The sequence below is a fragment of the Macaca fascicularis genome, chromosome X, assembly GCF_037993035.2.
Source record: "Macaca fascicularis isolate 582-1 chromosome X, T2T-MFA8v1.1".
NCBI lineage: Eukaryota > Metazoa > Chordata > Mammalia > Primates > Cercopithecidae > Macaca > Macaca fascicularis.
In genome coordinates this window covers 41620950-41639702 of record NC_088395.1, presented here as the reverse complement: position 1 = coordinate 41639702, position 18753 = coordinate 41620950, and the positions used below count along the sequence as shown (strand labels likewise).

The 18753-nt window shown below is 39.8% G+C and overlaps 1 protein-coding gene and 1 long non-coding RNA gene across 26 annotated transcripts in view; one reads left to right on the top strand and one right to left on the bottom strand.

Annotated features, from left to right (window-relative positions):
* Positions 1–4273, bottom strand: part of LOC135969076 (uncharacterized) — a 32235-nt gene extending 27962 nt beyond the window's left edge. The window contains exon 1 of the long non-coding RNA XR_010584156.1: positions 4136–4273. This is a non-coding gene — a long non-coding RNA (uncharacterized lncRNA). The remainder of the gene's footprint in view (positions 1–4135) is intronic.
* Positions 1–18753, top strand: part of CASK (calcium/calmodulin dependent serine protein kinase) — a 413308-nt gene that overhangs the window by 304389 nt on the left and 90166 nt on the right. For 13 of the 25 annotated variants that reach the window (XM_005593337.5, XM_074030320.1, XM_065537861.2 and 10 more), the window contains exons 11-12: positions 3173–3190; positions 13800–13921. In XM_005593337.5, coding sequence (XP_005593394.1) covers positions 3173–3190; positions 13800–13921 — 140 coding nt within the window. The remainder of the gene's footprint in view (positions 1–3172; positions 3191–13799; positions 13922–18753) is intronic. The other 12 variants (XM_005593339.5, XM_074030323.1, XM_005593338.5 and 9 more) reach the window with 1 other exon arrangement.

Below are 18753 nucleotides of genomic sequence, written 5' to 3'. Positions count from 1 at the left end.
ATTTTATAAAATGCTCAGATTTCCATCTTACCAGTGTGATATTCTCAAGGATCATTTATTAAAAGCCCATAGGGTCCTTTTATATGTATATGTAGATGTGTGTGTGCATGTGTGTGTTCTAAATTTTTATTTATGCGTTTTTTATTTACTTAACTCCTGAATCATGTGTCCTTTGGCCTCAGCTTTTTTTCTTTCTTTCGTTAGAGTCACTCCATATTTGTCATGTTTGATTTTGTGCTGACTTTGATTTTTGTACTCTGGTGCTAGCTTCATTAATATTCATATATTACCACTGGGACTGAGGCCCTGGGCCCTTCCTAGAGTCTGAGGTTTTTGTCCCACAGCAATATAGGAAGAATGAATGTACTAATGCTTCTTCCCTATTGGTACCATGAGCATCTGTCAGTATTTATGCTTCTCCTCTCCTCTTTTTATACATGTGTGTGCACCTACACAATCACATACACGCACACAGAATTTCTTACCAATTAGTATGTGCTTGTACCTTGTGCAAAATGACAAGATCTTGAGGTGATGGATACCCCATTTATCATGATGTAATCATTACGCATCGTATGCCCATATCAAAATATCTCCTGTACCCCATAGATATATACTAGGTACCCATAAAAATTTAAAACTTTTTTAAAATGACAAGATCAAGTTTCCCATTCCAGCAGTTTTACAGTTCCTCATTTTGACCTTTACCAATTGGGATGTGAATCTTCCTCTTTTGAATGAAGGTGATTTCCAAAAACATTCAGAAATGGGAATCTTAGAGAAGAGATTCTGAGGAGAAAGCCTTGCCATTTTTCTCTTGTGCTGACTTGGTCATTATCCAGAGCCCTTCCCACAAGAAAGGCAGGGATCTGGTTGTGTTTATAGGTGTGGTCCCCAGTTCTGCTTATTGCTTCATGTCTCTCTTTTCTTCCACTCCATTTTGTTCCCTCCACCTGTAACTTCTTGTGTTAGCTGAAACCTCTCTCTTCCCTCCTCACACTCAGATTACAGTGGGCCCTATTTAAGGGAAGTGGATCCAGTAATGGTTTGTATTGTCATACTGTGGCTGTATGATATAATCACATGCTTATAATATATTTAGGATACATCTCTTTGAGATTTGAGGTCAAGATCTCTACTACCATTTTCATCTTTAGAAATGGGGCTAAAACCTGGGCATGGTGACTCATGCCTGTAATCCCAACACTTTGGGATGCCGAGGTGGGTGGATCACTTGAGCCCAGGGGTTCAAGACCAGCCTGGGCAACATAGTCAGACCCTGTCTCTACAAGATTAAAAAAAAGCTAGCTGGGCCATGTGCAGTGGCTCACACCTGTAATCCTAGCACTTTGGGAGGCCAAGGTGGGTGGATTGTTTGAGCTCAGGAGTTTCAGAACAGCCTGGGCAACATGACAAAACCCCATGTCTACCAAAAATACAAAAATTGACCAGGTGTGGTGGCATGTGCCTGTTTGTCCCAGATACTTGGAAGGCTGAGATGGGAAGATTGTTTGAGCCTGGGAGGCGGAGGTTGCAGTGAGCCGAGATGGCACCACTGCATTCCAGCCTAGGTGACACAGCCAGACCCTGTCCCCCCAACAACAATAACAACAAAATTAGCCGGGGGTGGTGGCACACACCTGTAGTCCTACCTTCTTGGGAGGCTGAGGCAGGAGGATCACTTGAGCCCAGGAGTTTGAGGCTGCAGTGAGCTATGATTTTGCCACTCCAGCCTGGACAACGGAACAAGACTCTGTCTCAAAAAAAAAAAAAAAAAAAAAAAAGAACCAGGCATGATGGCCCATGCCTGTAATCCCAACAGTTTCAGAAGCCAAGGCAGGAGGATTGCTTGAGTCTAAGAGTTTGTGACCAGCCTAGGCAACATACGGAGACCCTCTACTTTGTAAGAAGTCAAAATATTAGCCAAGCGTGGTAGCACACACCTGTGGTCCCAGCTACTAGGGAGGCTGAGGCGGGAGAATCACTTGAGCCCAAGAGGTCAAGGCTGCAGTAAGCTGTGAGTACATCACTGCACTCAAGCCTGGATGACAGAACAAAACCCTGTCTCAAAAAAAAGAAAAGGGGCCAGAAACAGTGGCTCATGCCTGTAATCCCAGTACTTTGGGAGGCCAAGGTGGGTGGATTACTTGAGGTCAGGAGTTCGAGACCAGCCTGGCCAACATGGTGAAACCCCCATCTCTACTAAAAATACAAAAATTAGCCAGGCATAGTGGCCACGTGCCTATAATCCACCTGAGGCAAGAGAATTGCTTGAACCCAGGACATGGAGGTTGCAATGAGCTGAGATTGTGCCACTGCACTCCAGTCTGGGCGACAGAGCAAGACTCCATCTCAAAAAAAAAAAAAAGGGAAAGGAAAGGAAAATAAAAAGAGTAATACTCTATGCATTTAGGAAAATATGAATATATAAAATAACAGTTTAAAAACTTGTCATCTAATGAAAAGTCATACATGTTTAGGTATATTGTTTATGATGTAAAACAATTTTTCTGTAAATGATAATTTTCTATTTTGATTATTGAAATGCATACATTATGCATTTACTAGAATTCATTTAATCTTATGATAAACTGTGTGTTGCTTGAAGTGAGGCTGGGCATGGTGGTTCAGGCCTGTAATCCCAATACTTTGGGAGGTGGAGGTGGGTGGATCACTTGAGGTCAGGAGTTCGAGGCCAGCCTGGCCAACATGGCAAAACCCCGTCTCTACTAAAAATACAAAAATTAGCTGGGCATGATGGCATGTGCCTGTAGTCCTAGCTACCAGGAGGGGAGGGAGCTGGGCTGAGGTAGGAGGATCACTGGAGCCCAGGAGGCAGAGGTTGCAATGAGCTAAGATTGTGCCACTGTACTGCAGCCTGGGTGGTAGAGTGAGACCCCATCTCAAAAAAAAAAAAAAAAAAAATTCAAAGTAGAAATATTCTTTTCTCATATTTCAAATCAAATAATTCGGAATCAGAACCCAGTGTTTGATGTCTGAAATCCCAAACAGTTCCAGTGATTGTACTCGTGGAACATAAGGGCTCACTTTGGGGTCGGCTGGGGGACCGTGCTTCTGGTGGCTCATGTAGTGGGCCAAACTGTGGCTTGATAACCTACTTGTTGTAAAATCATACTGTTTGTTGTTTGTCCATATGCTGCCTTCCTCCTAGGACTTCTAGCAGCAGAAAGTAGGTATCCCTTTGTTTTCCTTTAAGGTGTATCTTTTATGCAAAAGTGTTTGGCTTTGCATGGTTCGTAATCAGCTTGACTTTTTCCTTGGCTGTTTGTGTGTGGATGTTTAAGTATTAATTTTAACACTGCCTAGTCATAAAACTAAAACTTGGATATATTGATTTTTGAGGCGTTGTTACACAAACAATACTAACTTCTCACTTCTTTCATAAGAGGAAAAAAGGCAGTGTTAAAATTTCAACCGCACTTAATACTTCACATCTGAATTTCACATACGAATACATTAATTCTGGGGAAAGGGTAACATTTGTTTTATAGTTTGCTTTCAAGAAAACTTTCAGGGTAAGTGAATTTTTCTTTGACAATTACATCACCTATAAGTGGTCTTTATTGCTTCCTGTTACTGAGTCCATTTTCAATTTGTTTGGAGCTGTGAAATAAATTCTGAAATCTTGTCTCTTAACAACTTTTACCATCAGATAGAACATTTATAAGGAATAATGTAATGGCTAGATTTTAATTACAAAGGGGCATAATTTGAGTATGGGAGAAAATTAAAATGTAAGAAATGTACACACAGTTGAGTACCTGTAAAACTGAGGCAATCTGAATAAGATGGGTGGATTGTATCAATGTCAGTATTCTGGTTATGATAATATACTATAGTTTTGTAAAATGTTACCAATGGGGGAACTGAGCAAAGAATACAAGGGATCTCTCTGTATTATTTCTTACAAATGCATGTGAATCTATAATTATCTCAACAAAAATTCTAATTAAAAAAATAAACCTTTACCTCAAAGATAAATGAGAAAGCCTGGGTACTAATGATTGAATTCATTTTCACATTTTCTTACGTTAGTTATCTGTAGCTCAAATTGCAGCTGATTTAATATAAATCTCACAGTATATTAGTTACCTATTGTTGGGTAATGAATTACCTTAAAGTAGCAGTTGTCATCTCACAGTTTCTTTGGGTCAGGAATCTGGGCGTGGCTTAGCTGTGTGCCTCTGGCTCAGGATCTCTCCTGAGATTGTAGTCCAGTGCTGCTATCTCACCGGAAGGAAAGCACGACTGCAGGACGAATCCTCTTCCAAGCTCACTCACGTGGTTGTTGCCAGGCTTCAGTTCCTCACTGGCTGTGGTCCTCTTCACAGGGCTGGCTGTTCACAGCCTGGCAGCTCACTTCCCAGCATGAAACATAAAAGAGGGGGCAAAAGTGAGAGAGAGTGCCCAAGACTGAAGACACAGTCTTACAGGCTAATCTCATAGTGACATCTTACCACTTCTGCTCTATTCTGTTCATTAGAAATGAGTCAGTAAGTCCAGCCTGCACTCCAGGGAAGGGGATTGATTACACAAGGGTGGAAATACAGGAGACCAGGTTACTGGGGCCCATCTTAGAGGCTGCCCACCACGTGTAAATTAATAACTATTAAAATGTAAGATTCTTTCCATCTAGATTTAGCGTTCCTCTTTTTTTTTTTTTTTTTAATCAACCAACCTGTCATGTTATTTGAGAATGGGCATCTTGAATGTATCAGTAGTGATTTTCCTTAGTTGTAAAGCTTTACACGAGTGGGTACTTAACAGCAGAATGTTATTAAAGTACTTTGAAAAATTTGTACTCGAAGATGTTTCTGTTTGGAAGCATAGACTATTTTAATAATCATAATGGCATTAGAGATTATAACATCTATATGCTGACAGAATACATATGCAGAATTTACTTCCTTTAATAAATTTCAAGGTATCTGTACCATAATCTACATATGGAGAATCTAAAGCATGTATCACCATATGTAAGTTTTCATAACTTGAGTTGGATATGGCACAGATGCTTATATCCAAAATATAGTTTCCATTACAGGATTCATTATTGCTTATATCTTGATTGATAACAAAGAATTTGCTTTGTGCAGTGGGAATAAAAGGTATTGAACAGGGTGTGGTGATAGAGGGAAGAGATTGGCTGCAAAGGGACAAGAGAGAACTTTTTTGAAGTGATGACAGTGTACACTTAAATGGCGAATTTTAACTTAAAACACTATACCTTAGTAAGCAGATTTTTTTTAAAAAGTATTGTGCTTGCAAGGAGGGGCTTTGATTGAGTAAGTGACAATAATGTGTATGTGTAGTAACATAATGTATTAATTGATCACTAATATAATAGGAAAGAAAAGGTATTGATTACTCTTAGAAGAAGCTAGGCTAGATTCAGATTCTAGATTTGCTCAGTGATGCTGAGTTTCATAGCTATACATTATAAATTAAGAAATACACACACACTGAGAATTTAATGTGTTATTTTGTGAAAATCTGAGAAGCAGGAATGGGATTTAATAATCTCAACTGTCATCCATCTGAAAAACCTAACTTGTGATTTTAAATAAGATGGCATACTGCCTTCCACCATTCCCTTTTAAAAACAGGAAATGTCCCTGCTTTTATCTTTATGTTTTATTTATGAATAAAGTTTGTACTATTTTTTTAAAAAAGAAATACACACACAAATCTTTATTGAAACAATTACAGTGAAAACCTGGGTATATCAAAACTCATTGAATGGTACACTTAAGATTTGTGTATTTTATTCTATGTAAATTTTACCTCAGAGAGAAAAATAAACATTGCAATTTTTGCTGAAGTCTTTAAGGGTGAAGTCTACTAATGCTGGCCACTCTGCCATTTAATTTGAAATGAATGAAAAATACGTGAACTGATGGATAGATGGGTAGACATGTGATAAAGCAAATACAGCAAACTGTCAACATATGTAGGATCTAGGTGGTGGCCACGATTCTTTCAAACTTTCTGTATGTTTGAAGCTTTTCGTAGTAAAATGTAAGGGGAAAAACTTTTAAGACATACTCAGCCTACTTTAACACTGAGAACTTTTTAGTCTAAACATTTGACTGTTTATTTTTCTGTCCTCCTTTTGGGTTATTTTTACTTGGTCAACCTTTTTATGAGACTTCCACTCTTGTAATGAAATTATTCTGGACTCAAAGCTTTTATTGACCTTAAAAGCATATTCCTCTCTAAAGAAATAGACTTAGAAACATTTTTTAAACAGTTGACATATTTATGCTTTTTTTGACTATTATTTCATAATAGTAGCAGAAAACTTTTGAAAAACTTGTTTGTACTGGTGAGATTATTTGAAAAGGTAGAAGTGTTCAAAGTTAAAATGTGCAGGCCAGACATGGTGGCTCATGCCTTGCCAGCACTTTGAGAGGCTGGGATGGGAGGATTGCTTGAGGCCAGGAGATTGAGATCAGTCTGCACAACATAGTGAGACTCCATCTCTATTTAAAAAACAAACAAACAAAAAAAAGTATGATTATAAACCTGATTTTTAGATATAAACTTTATTGCCAAATGAATTATGAAAACAAAATACTATTCTGAAGGCAGGGCATTATAATATCTAATAAGTTCATGAATGTGGAAGTTTGGACTGAGGGCTAGGACAAAACCTTATATGGTAAATCAAATTGAGATTAAAGAGAGAATAGAAATTGGACATCATGCCTGTAATCCCAGCACTTTGGGAGGCCGAGGCGGGTGGATCACAAGGTCAGGAGATCAAGACCATCCTGGCTAACACGGTGAAACCCCCCCGTACTAAAAATACAAAAAAAAAAAAAAATTAGCCAGGTGTGGTGGCGGGTTCCTGTAGTCCCAGCTACTCGGGAGGCTGAGGCAGGAGAATGGCGTGAACCCGGGAGGCGGAGCTTGCAGTGAGCCGAGATCGCGCCACTGCACTCCAGCCTGGGCGACAGAGTGAGACTCTGTCTCAAAAAAAAAAAAAAAAAGCAAAAGAAATTGGACATCACCTCATTACCAAATGCAAATCATTCTGGTGCATTGCTGAGGATAAAACATGATTTTGGGGGTGGGGGACAGTCTGTTATGGAAGGAACACTGAATTAGGAGTCAGAGACCTGGGTTCTAGGATTTGATCTTCTGCTCATTGCCTGTGGCCCTTGGAAAGGTTATGTAACCCTACTGAGCCTCTGGTTTTTCAAATGTAAAAACACTTGCTGACCAAGCACAGTGGCTCAATGCCTATAATCCCAGCACTTAGGGAGGCTGAGGCAGGAGGATTGCTTGAGCCCAGGAATTTGAGAATAGCCTGGGCAACAGAAAGAGACCCCCATCTCTACAAAAAACTTTTAAAAAATTAGCCAGGCATGGTAGCATGCCTGTAGTCCCAACTGTTTGGAAGGCTGAGGTGGAAGGATTGCTCAAGCCCGGAAGGTCGAGGCTGCAGTGAACCAAGATCACGCCACTACACTCCAGCCTAGGCGACAGAGCAAGATCCTGTCTCAAAACAAAACAAAAAAGCAAAAAACACTTGCCTGCAGAGACAGGGTTATTGTGGAATCACATAAGGTAGTGAGTGTAAAAGCACTTTGGAAATTATAAGCTGTTAATACAAATATAAGTATGAAAATAATTTCAACTGTGGCTTTAAGAAAACAGTACTATAAAAGAAATTGTCTTCTGTGGTTAAGTCTTTCTCATACTTTGTTTTCAGTTCTTCAGAATTTACTCAGAAAAACATCATTTTAATCAAGGGCCATTTTATGAAGTGTCTTTTGGTACAAAGCACTCTGCAAAGTACACCCCAGAATACAGAGGTGAATAGAATACCTACAGTCCTGCCATTAAATCAACTGCCCTCTGAGGTGAACTTGTATACTTTTTATTGATTGATTTTGTTTTCAAGATAGTTACAAGTTTATTCAGAGGTTTTATAGGAAAAACAGCCTTTTTAGTCTTTGAGAAAAATAAATAGCTCTTTTATATGTGACAGTATTGATCTACAAAATGAAAACTAGTAAGAGTTTAGTTAGCATATGCTGCATGTGTTATATTAATAATCACTACTGCCTCGGGGTTTAAAATCTAAAACAATAGCAATGGAAAAGCCCAAGAAGTGTCTTTGTGTCTATTTATATCTTACAATGAATTGAAACACCATGGGACTTTTAGATGGTTGGTACTGAACTACAGATATCAATTATACACAAATCTATCCAACCAAGAATGTGTTCTGTTGTTCTGTTTGTCATACCCAAAGAAAGAAATAACGGAACTAGAACAGGTGTTAATGGAAGGTGTTAAAATGATCAAGGGTGAAGACAGATTTTGAGGTTAAGCCAAAAATATGTATTTATTCCATTTGAAAAGATGAAGGAGAAATGGAATAAAAACTCTAATTTTTCTACCTAATTACAGAAACTTAAAAATGGGGGCACTTTTCAGAGCTTGAAATAGACAACTTGAGTACAACTAGGGAAATGCTTCTTTTCATGATTGAGAACCCATCAAGTTAATCATATTTGGGTACAAGATAAGACTATAAATCAGTTCAGAAGAGGTGACAGATCCAAGGAGGTTTAATAGACCTGTTGGAATTGTGGCTCTTGCCTACTCTAAATGCCTGCTAACAGATACCTTTGTGCTTTCCAGCAAAGCATCTGCTGGTTCTGTCAACACAGCTTTGATCCTGTGTGGGGGGGGTGAATTCCTGCTCATCCACCTCCTCTCTGCAGCTCCACAACTCCTCCCTAGGCAACCTGTGTGTCAGTTTGTCTTTACCTCTTTTTATATCATTTGCTTCAGGATATAATATGCCTACTTCACACATCAGTCTGAGAGCCCCTTCCTCAGGGACAGGGATCATATCTCTGATTTCTCTGAAGCCCCTGCCTAGTACCTAGCAAAAAGCAGGAATATCCAATAAAGATTTTGGGGCCAGGAGCTGTGGGTCACACCAGTAATCCCAACACTTTCGGAGGCCGAGGTGGGCGGATCACCCGAGGTCAGGAGTTCGAGACCAAGCTGGCCAACATGGTGAAACCCCGTCTCTACTAAAAACAAAAAATTAGCTGGATGTGGTGGTGTGTGCCTGTAATCCCAGCTACTTGGAAGGCTGAGGCAGGAGAATTGCTTGAACCAAGGAGGCGGAGGTTGCAATGAGCTGAAATCATGCCACCGTACTCCAGCCAGGGCAACTGAGTGAAACTCTGTCTCAGGAAAAAAAAAAAAAAAAAAAGATTTTGGTTATTGTCTGACCCAATAGGGCATTGTTCAAGTTCTTTTCCAACCTCCATATTCATGCATAAACCACACAATTTGCTGTTGAAGGTTTCCTAGCAAATTTTGAAGGTTTCGTATGTTTCCTAGCATAGCCTATTAGTGTAGTAAGTTAGGCAAAGCATAGACTTTGAAGCCAGACAAACCCAGGTTTGAGTCCTGGCTCCACCGTTTACTAGCTATGGCCTTCCATGACCCTTCTGAAGCTCAGTTCCCTATCTAGAAGGTGGGATAATAAACTTACCATGTTGTCCTGAGGATGTTCCTGGAACATAATAAACACTCAAGAATTGGGAGCTGCTGTTAATGTTTCCTTAAGTGCTTAATTCAGTGCATACTTTATAGATATTATAAAATGAATAAAATAAAGAGCTGCCTTAAGGACCTTACAGCTCAGGGGAAAAAAGGGTGAACAAGCACACGCATAAGTAACCCATGGAGTGCGCTGGTGGTACAGGAATGGCATGGAGCACTTGGGAAGTTCACAGACCAACAAATGATACATCCCTGTTCTGGTACAGCCAAAATTGCTTCCCAGTCTTGAGACTGACCATCTTAGTATTCACTTGATAAAAGGTTGTTTTTGCTTTAATCTTATATTATTAATAAACTGCTACGTATAGACTATATATCAGCACGAGCAATGCTGGTAAGAGACCAGGCACAGTGGCTTACGCCCGTAGTCCCGGCAATTTGGAAGGCTGAGGCAGGCGGATCTCTTGAGCCCAGGAGTTCAAGACCAGCCTGGCCAACATGATGAAACCCCATCTCTACTAAAAATACAAAAATTAGCTGGGTATGGTAGCCTGTAGTCCCAGCTGCTTGGGTGGCTGAGGCACGAGAATCGCTTGAACCCAGGAGGCAGAGGTTGCAGTGAGCTGAGGTCATGCCATTGCACTCCAGTGTGGGTGACACAGTGAGACTCTGTCTCAAAATAAAATAAAATAAGATTACACTAAGATAACTGAGTGAAGATGATAATTAGGTTTCTGTGGTATCAGTGGATTTTTTTAATATACAAAAAAAGCACTTGATTAGTATTTTTGTTATTGTGGTTTCATAAGTCCAGAAGTTTAGAACTGGCTTTAGTAACTTGATAAACATAGCATCATTCAATTCTGTTGTTGATGACGTGCTGGGGTCAGGGGTTCAGTGGGACATTTGTGACTAATTTCTTCACATCATCTCTTGCTTTCCAAGGCTTTCAATAAGGGATGAAGAGAAAATCGGCTTTTAACTAATTTCCAGATTTTTTGAGGGAGGGGGGCACTCTGAACAAAGTAAAAATCCTGAGAAGATCAGGTAGAAGGAAGTAGATTGGGTTAATACCTCTTTAGGAATAACAGGGGAGATGAGGACTGATTTCTGCCATTTATCTCTTTTATCCCACTTAATATCCACTTAATGTTGAAAGGATACCAATAGCCTGGCAGGCATAATTCAAAATTTAATATTATCCAGCCGGACATGGTGGCTCACGCCAGTAATCCCAGCACTTGGGGAGCTCAAAGCAGAAGGATCGCTTTAGCTCAGGAGTCTGAGACCAGCCTGGGCAACATGGCAGAACCCCATCTCTACAAAAAATACAAAACAGCTGAGTATGGTGGCGCGTACCTGTAGTCCCAGCTACTCAGGGGGCTGAGGTGGGAGGATCACTTGAGTGTGGGAGGTCGAGGTTGCAGTGAGCCGAGATTGTGTCACTGCACTCCAACCTGGGCAACAGAGCAAGACTCTGCCTCAAAAAAAAAAAAAAAAAAAAAATTATCCAGGCCAGGCGTGGTGGCTCATGCCTGTAATCCCAGCACTTTGGGAGGCCAAGGCAGGCAGATCACAAGGTCAGGAGTTCGAGACCAACCTGACCAACATGGTGAAAACCCATCTCTACTAAAAATACAAAATTAACTGGGGGTGTTGGCACGCACCTGTAATCCCAGCTACTCAGGATGCTGAGGCAGGAGAATCACTTGAACCTGGGAGGCAGAGGTTGCAGTGAGCCAAGATCACACCACTACACTCCAGCCTGGGCAACAGAACGAGACTCTGTCTCAAAAAGAAAAAAATTACCCATGGTTCCTTCAACAGACGAATGGTCAAACAAACTGGTACATCCACGCAACAACCTGGATAAAACCCCAGAGAATTATGCTAAGTGAAAAAATGCAGTCCCAAAAGGTTACATACTGTATGATTTCATTTATTCTTTTTATTTTATTTTATTTTATTTTTTAATTTTTAGAGGGACTCCTCCTTGCAGACCAGGGCTACCCCATAGGCAGTATGCCCAGATTAGGAGCCTCATTTATTATCAGAATGACAAAATTGTAGAAATGGAGAACAGATTAGTACTTGCCACAGGTTAGGAGGGGATAGAGTAGGAGGGGAATGAGAATGGCTATGAAAAGGCAATATGAGGAATCCTTGTAGTAATGGAATGTTTTATAGCTTGACTGTATCAATGTCAATATCCAGGTTGTGATATTGTACTACAGTTTTGCAAGATGTTACTATTGGAGGAAACTGGGTAAAGGGTACGTGAGACCTTTGTGTTATATTCTTTTACAACTGCATGTGAATCTACAATTATCTCAAAATAAAAAGTCAAATTTTAAAAAATAACTACAGTAATTTCCATGTGGACAACCACACAGTATGTGGCTTAAGACCCAAATCTTCAACATAATTAAATAGAGCTACAAAAATCGTAGCTTATATAGCAATTTATTTATTTATTTATTTATTTATTTGCTATTGTAGAAAAACTTGGAAAGTATAGACAAGAACAGAATGAAATAGAAATAGGACAGTAAAGATAACTACTGTAACACTTTTGCTGTGTTTCATTCTGTTTTTTGTTTTTCCTGAGTTTGTATATATGTTTTGTTTGTTTTTTTATCATAACTGGGAATATAGAGTTTATTTAGTTTTGCATTCTGCTTTCTTGAATTCTATATCATGAAGATTTTTCTATGTCTTTGAAATTCTTCAAAAACAATTTTCATTTGGCTACATATTCCATTATATGGATATTCTATAACCTATGTAATCATCCTCTATTAGATTTATTTTCCATTTTGTATGATAATATCATTATATATAAATCTTCCATTATTTTCCTTAAGGTGGATTTTCGTAAATGGAATTACTAAATCAAAGTGCATGAACATTTTTAAGGCTTTTTGATATATATTACCAGATTGCTTTCTGGAAAAGTAGTACTGATATATATTCTCACCAATAATTGCATGAGAATGGATGAGGTCTAAGACAGGAAGAATTAGAAACAGAGTTCTGGAGCATGAAGATTTTTATCTTAATCAAAAGTCGAATTTCTCAACCACAGCACTACTGACATTTTGGACCAGATAATTCTTTGTTGTGGGGGCTGTCCTGGGTATTGTAGGATATTTAGCAGCATCCCTGACCTCTACCCACTAGATAGCAATAGCCGCCCTCCGGCTGTAGCTGTAACAACCAAAAATAACTCCAAACATTGGGAAATGTCCACCTGAGTAACAAAATTGCGCCTGGTTGAGAACCGCTTATCCAAAGACTTAAATGTGCAATGAGGCACTTATTCTTAGAGTTTCTCTACTGTGTACTAATGTTCTGAAGCTTAGCTCCTTGGGGCTCTGTTTTTGTGGAGTATATATGTGTATTCTGCATATTGCCTGCAGTGTAAAAGAGGCTGATCATTTTTTTAAGGCTGTGTAAAATGGCTTCGTTACTCCTCATTATGTATCTTTCCCTACTGACATCTGCCTGATTTCCTGGTTATGAGAAGAAACTTGTGATGGCACTTCCATTTGCTTTGCCCTACAAAAATGATTTGCCTTGAAATTTAATATGGTATTTGGAAGTGTCAGTGTACCTACACTTTGTCTTTATCTTCTGAATAAGAAGGGTAAGAGTAAGACAGAATGAGAATGATTTTGGGTCTCTTGAGTCTGTATGTAAAGGGAAAAAAAGGAGTGGACTGGGATTTTTGTCAACTAAAGTTTGAGTCTTAAAATGTAAGAAGCCTATTTTAGGCAGCAGGAGCTCCCAGTTGAAGATCTGTTCCCTGTATCTACAGCTGGCTTTACCGTCGGTTCTTGATGGAATGCACCTGGGTAAAAGGCCAATCTTGTTTATATAATATTTCAAAACATCTTGGAGTCCTCAAACCCATACTCTCTTCCTGACATAAAACTTGCTGTGTCCAGATCTTCTAGTGCTTCAGTTATACTTGATAAATTTCATTAATTCAAATAAGATAAGCTGCAGTTTCCTTTGAAAAATGAAGAGCACACAAATGCATTGGTAAGAACATGAACTCTCTGAAAATACTCTGTCCTTAAATGATATGAAACTCATTTAAGTCTATCCTTCAGTAAAGACACTAGCCTTTGAAGTTCTGATATGAATTCATTGTTCTTAAATGTAAGATTTAGGTTACAAAAGTTAGTCTGACATTGACTTTCTGTACTGGCTGTTTCTTTTCTGTTTGTCCCCCTTAGGAGCAGTCTCACAGGTGCTGGACAGCCTGGAAGAGATTCATGCACTTACAGACTGCAGTGAAAAGGACCTAGATTTTCTACACAGTGTTTTCCAGGATCAGCATCTTCACACACTACTAGATGTAAGTCTGTCTTTTTATTATTCTTGTTTTTTGGTAAATTGAATACAGGCCGGGCACGGTGGCTCACGCCTGTAGTCCCAGCACTTTGGGAGGCCAAGGCGGGTGTATCAGGAGGTCAGGAGATCAAGACCATCCTGGCCAATATGGTGAAACCCTGTCTCTACTAAAAATACAAAAATTGGCCAGGCGTGGTGGCGCATGCCTGTAGTCCCAGTTAGGACTGAGCTGAGGAGGCGGAGCCACAAGAATCACTTGAACCCAGGAGGCAGAGGCTGCACTGAGCCGAGATCACACCACTGCACTCCAGCCTGGGCGACAAAGCGAGACTCTGTCTCAAAAAAAAAAAAATTGAATATTTAGCATACCTTTTTACTTTACATGAATTCTCAAATGTCTATCATAACAATCCTTTTCAGTTGCCTTAAGTCTATGAGAAATGTGGGAAATCATCCATCAAAAATTCATGATTGAAATATAGTATATGGCCGGGCACAGTGGCTCATGCCTGTAATCCCAGCACTTTGGGAGGCCAAGTGGGTGGATCACCTGAGGTCAGGAGTTCGAGACCAGCCTGACCAACATGGGGAAACCCCATCTCTACTTAAAATACAAAATTAGCCAGTTGTGGTGGTGCATGCCTGTAATCCTAGCTACTTGGGAGGCTGAGGCAAGAGAATCATTTGAACCCAGGAGGTGGAGATTGCAGTGAGCCAAGATTGCTCCATTGTACTCCAGCCTGGGCAACAAGAGTGAAACTCCATCTCAAAAAAAAAAGAAAAAAGAAATACAGTATATGTACAGTACAAATACAACAGAGCCTAGCAGGCTACAATGGGGAAAAATTATATATCTTTATAAATTATATGTACATAATGCATGCAAGTGATATGTGAGTTTTTAAAAACAGTAGAGTACAAACCTGCTTTACTGAATTATCTTATATTTCTATTAGAAGAATCCATTGAGGTTAGCTGTGATTACTTTTTATTGCTTTGCACATTACTTTAAAACATTATACCTCCAGCATGAGTATAGGAGAGAGAAAAGCAAATGAGATACTGTACAATAGGCTGTATTCCCACACACATTTAATATTTAACATGGTTTTGTTCCATAGACTCAAAGTCTTCTCCTTAAAACATAAGCGTATACTCCGTCTAAATATTACAGGCTCCACTGACAGCAGACTGGGATACAAAGGAAAAAAACAAAGCTGATCATTTTCATTTCAGTCACATTTTAAGTAAAATACCTTTCTTAGAGAACTTGGTTCACTTCAACAGTGAAAACTCTTGGGTGATTTTGATGGTATTTGAACATGTTAGTCTTTTTACAAGAAAAACCTTCCCTTAATGAGAGAATCATACTTGTTTTGGGGTGCCTAGAACTGTTTGGTGCTGAATAATTCACCATATGATGTAAATGAAAGTAAAGCAAAATTTCCCAGAATGTGTTCCACAGAACATTGCTCTGGGAGGTGGCTATGGGTGTTGCCATGGTGGGAAGGGGAAGTAGATCTTAAATTTAGTGGTTAAATTATTTATTAACTAAATAAGTTTGGGAAATGCTACATTCTTTAGTCTTTTTATACAGATGCACAATGGGCATTGGTATATTGACAGCTCTAAGATGATCTAAAGGAAAGAAACCTTTTTAACTTTGTTTAACAGCATTTCTCAAACTAATTTAGGCACAGAACTTTTATTCACAATCCTGTTGAGTTCTGTTTTGATGAGGACCAGTTTGGGAAAAGCTCAACTAAGAGTGTTTGTTGCATTATGCTTCAGCTTCACACTAAATGCAGCCGTAGGTATCTAACAGTTGCTTCTTTCCCCACATGTGGTCAGTTCAAATTAATTATCAGATTTTCATACCTAGTTTGGCCTTTGTATATAGTGTACATATTAATTAGGGCTGACTAACCATTATAACGTGTGATTCTAAAATTTGAGTGGCTTAACAGAATAAAAATTTACTTCTTGCTCACTTCACAGTCCAATGCAGGTAGATGAAGGAGGTCTTTTCCACTAGGTCACATGGCTATTTCCCAGGGTCTTGGAATCTTCTACTGTATCCTTTGTACCTAGCCAGCAAATGAGAGAAGAGAGAACATGGAGAAAATTGCAGGGTCAAGCTTGGAAATGGGTTTATCTCACCTTCCTTGGCAACTGCTAGTCACGTGCCCACCTGGATGTGAGAGCTGGGGAACATAGTTTAGAAATGTGCTCAGGAAGATAAGGAATTGGGTCTTCTCTTTAGTGTAATTTATCTTAAGTAGTATCTGTTCACTGTCATTGCTGCAGAAAGTTTTCACAATTGTGAATTTCCCACAGAAGTGTATACCCTTTACTAGAACTGGTTAGTGGAATATTTAGAAAAGGCTGCAGCAGTGTGTGGAGATTTTGTTTATTTCAGTGTGGTCAGTGGTTAGGTCATTGCCAGGTAGATTTACTGACCTTTTGAATCAAGGACTTTTTGTAACAAAGACTTTTTGTAATTTAAACACTAAGAGAAGCCCAAATTGGTTTCAAAGTTGTATTTTTTCTTACTGATATAACAAGGTATCTGAGCACATCAAGCTTGAGATTGCAGGGGAGAAGCAGGAACATTACTGGCTTACACAAAGAAAGGGGCAGCTATTCCAACACAAACTGGACTTTCAGACTGAGCCAGGCTGCCACTCACTCCCCAATGGTGAACATCTCAGACCTCACAGAAAGCATTCATTTGGAATAACTGCTGCACTGTTTGGTATAAATTGTCACAATTTCAGAGGAGAGTCTTAGATGTTAGTGAGAAAAACATACTTAACTTTCCTTTGTATTTGTTTACATTATAAACCTAAAGAAGTATCTGCCTTATTGGCATCTGCCCTGTCAGTGCAGGTCAATTTGAAAGAGGAGCTGTTGAACTGGAAATGAACCATGCCTGTTAAAAAGATGCAGTATAAGACCAGGAGCAGTGGCTCACACCTGTAATCCCAGCACTTTGGGAGATCAATGTGGGAAGATCACTTGAGCCCAGGAGCTCAAGACCAGCCCGGGCAACAAAGCAAGACCCCATCTCTACAAAAAATTTAAAAAGTAGCTGGGCATGGTGGTGTATGCCTGTGGTCCCAGCTACTCCAGAGGCTGAGGCTGGAGGATCACCTGAGCCCAAGAATTCAAAGCTGCAGTAAGCTATGATCACACCACTGCACTCCAACCTCGGCAACAAAGTGAGACCCTATCTCTAAAAAAAAAAAAAAAAAAAAAAAAAGGTGCAGTATCTTCTGAATTTTGGAAGCAGGTGCCATATACAAACTCCAGTCAAATTAATGACTGTGAGGCCAAGCCCTGGACAATATTTGCATGCATGTGGTTCTGAATCTCCAAACTGAGCTATTTCTAAATGAAAGTTTAGGCTAGGTACAGTGACTCACGCCTGTAATCCCAGCACTTTGGGAGGCCAAGGCGGACGGATCACCTGAGGTCAGGAGTTCAAGACCAGCCTGGCCAACACGGTGAAACCCGTCTCTACTAAAAATACAAAAATGTGGTGGGTACCCATCATCCCAGGTACTTAGGAGGCTGAGGCAGGAGAATCACTTGAGCCCAGGAGGTGGAGATTGCAGTGAGCTGAGATCGTGCCACTGCACTCTAGGCTGGTCAACAGAGCGAGACGCCGTCTCAAAAATGAATGAATGAATAAATGAATGAATGAATGAAAGCTTATTCATCATGAATGAAATAAGCCATCATTAGAATGTGCCCTCATACCCTACATCCCATAAATAAGGCTTATTAAGCCCATTTCACGGCTAACAGGCTACATTTTAATAATATAATCAATGAAGAATTCAGGTGACTGCCATATAGAGAAATCTAATCATTTAAAAATTTTTAATATTTAAATGTTTATGGTATACATTAAGGAGGGAACATGGCTATGACCAACTCTTGACAAGCAGCTGTTAAAACTTTGGAGTTTCAGGCTGGGCGCGGTGGCTCACTCCTATAATCCCAGCACTTTGGGAGGCCGAGGCAGGAGGATCACTTGAGGTCAGGAGTTTGAGACCAGCCTGGCCAACATGGTAAAACCCTGTCTTTACTAAAAATACAAAAATTAGCTAGGCATGGTGGCACACGCCTGTAGTCTCAGCTACTTGGGAGGCCGAGGCAGGAGGATCGCTTGAACCCGGGGGTGGACGTAGCAGTGAGCTAAGATCATACCACTGCATAGTAGCCTGGGAGACAGAGCAAGACTCTGTGTCCAAAAAAAAAAAAAATTGGCCTTTCATTTTTCTTTCTTCCTATGTTCCACATACCATGGTTGATTTGGAATTGTTTTGTTTTGTAGAATCAACATGAATTCTTCTGCCTTTTGTGTTTGTTTTTTCTTTCTTGTTTAAGACAGGCTCTCATTCTGTCTCCCAGGCTGGCTCACTGTAGCCTTGACCTTGTGAGCTCAAGCACCTTCCTACCTCAGCCACCCAAGTATCTGGACCGCAGGTGTACCACCACACCCAGCTTTTTTTTTGAAGAGACAGGTCTCACCATGTTGCCCAGCCTAGTCTTAAACTCCTGGGCTCAATCAGTTCTCCTGCCTCGGCCTCCCAAAGTGCTGAGATTACAGGCATGAGTCACTGTCCCTGGCATGAATTCCTTTTTAAGGATTCCAAGTCGGGACACCCAGGGGGCATAGTTTTATGGGCCATGGATTAATTAAGGCTAATTAATCCCACTGAGCCATTTTAGGAAATATCTTTACTATATTTATGTTATTCCTGTTAACTCAATAACATTGTAAACAGCTAGGTATGAAGCCATAATTTTAAGGCTGACAAAAAGAAA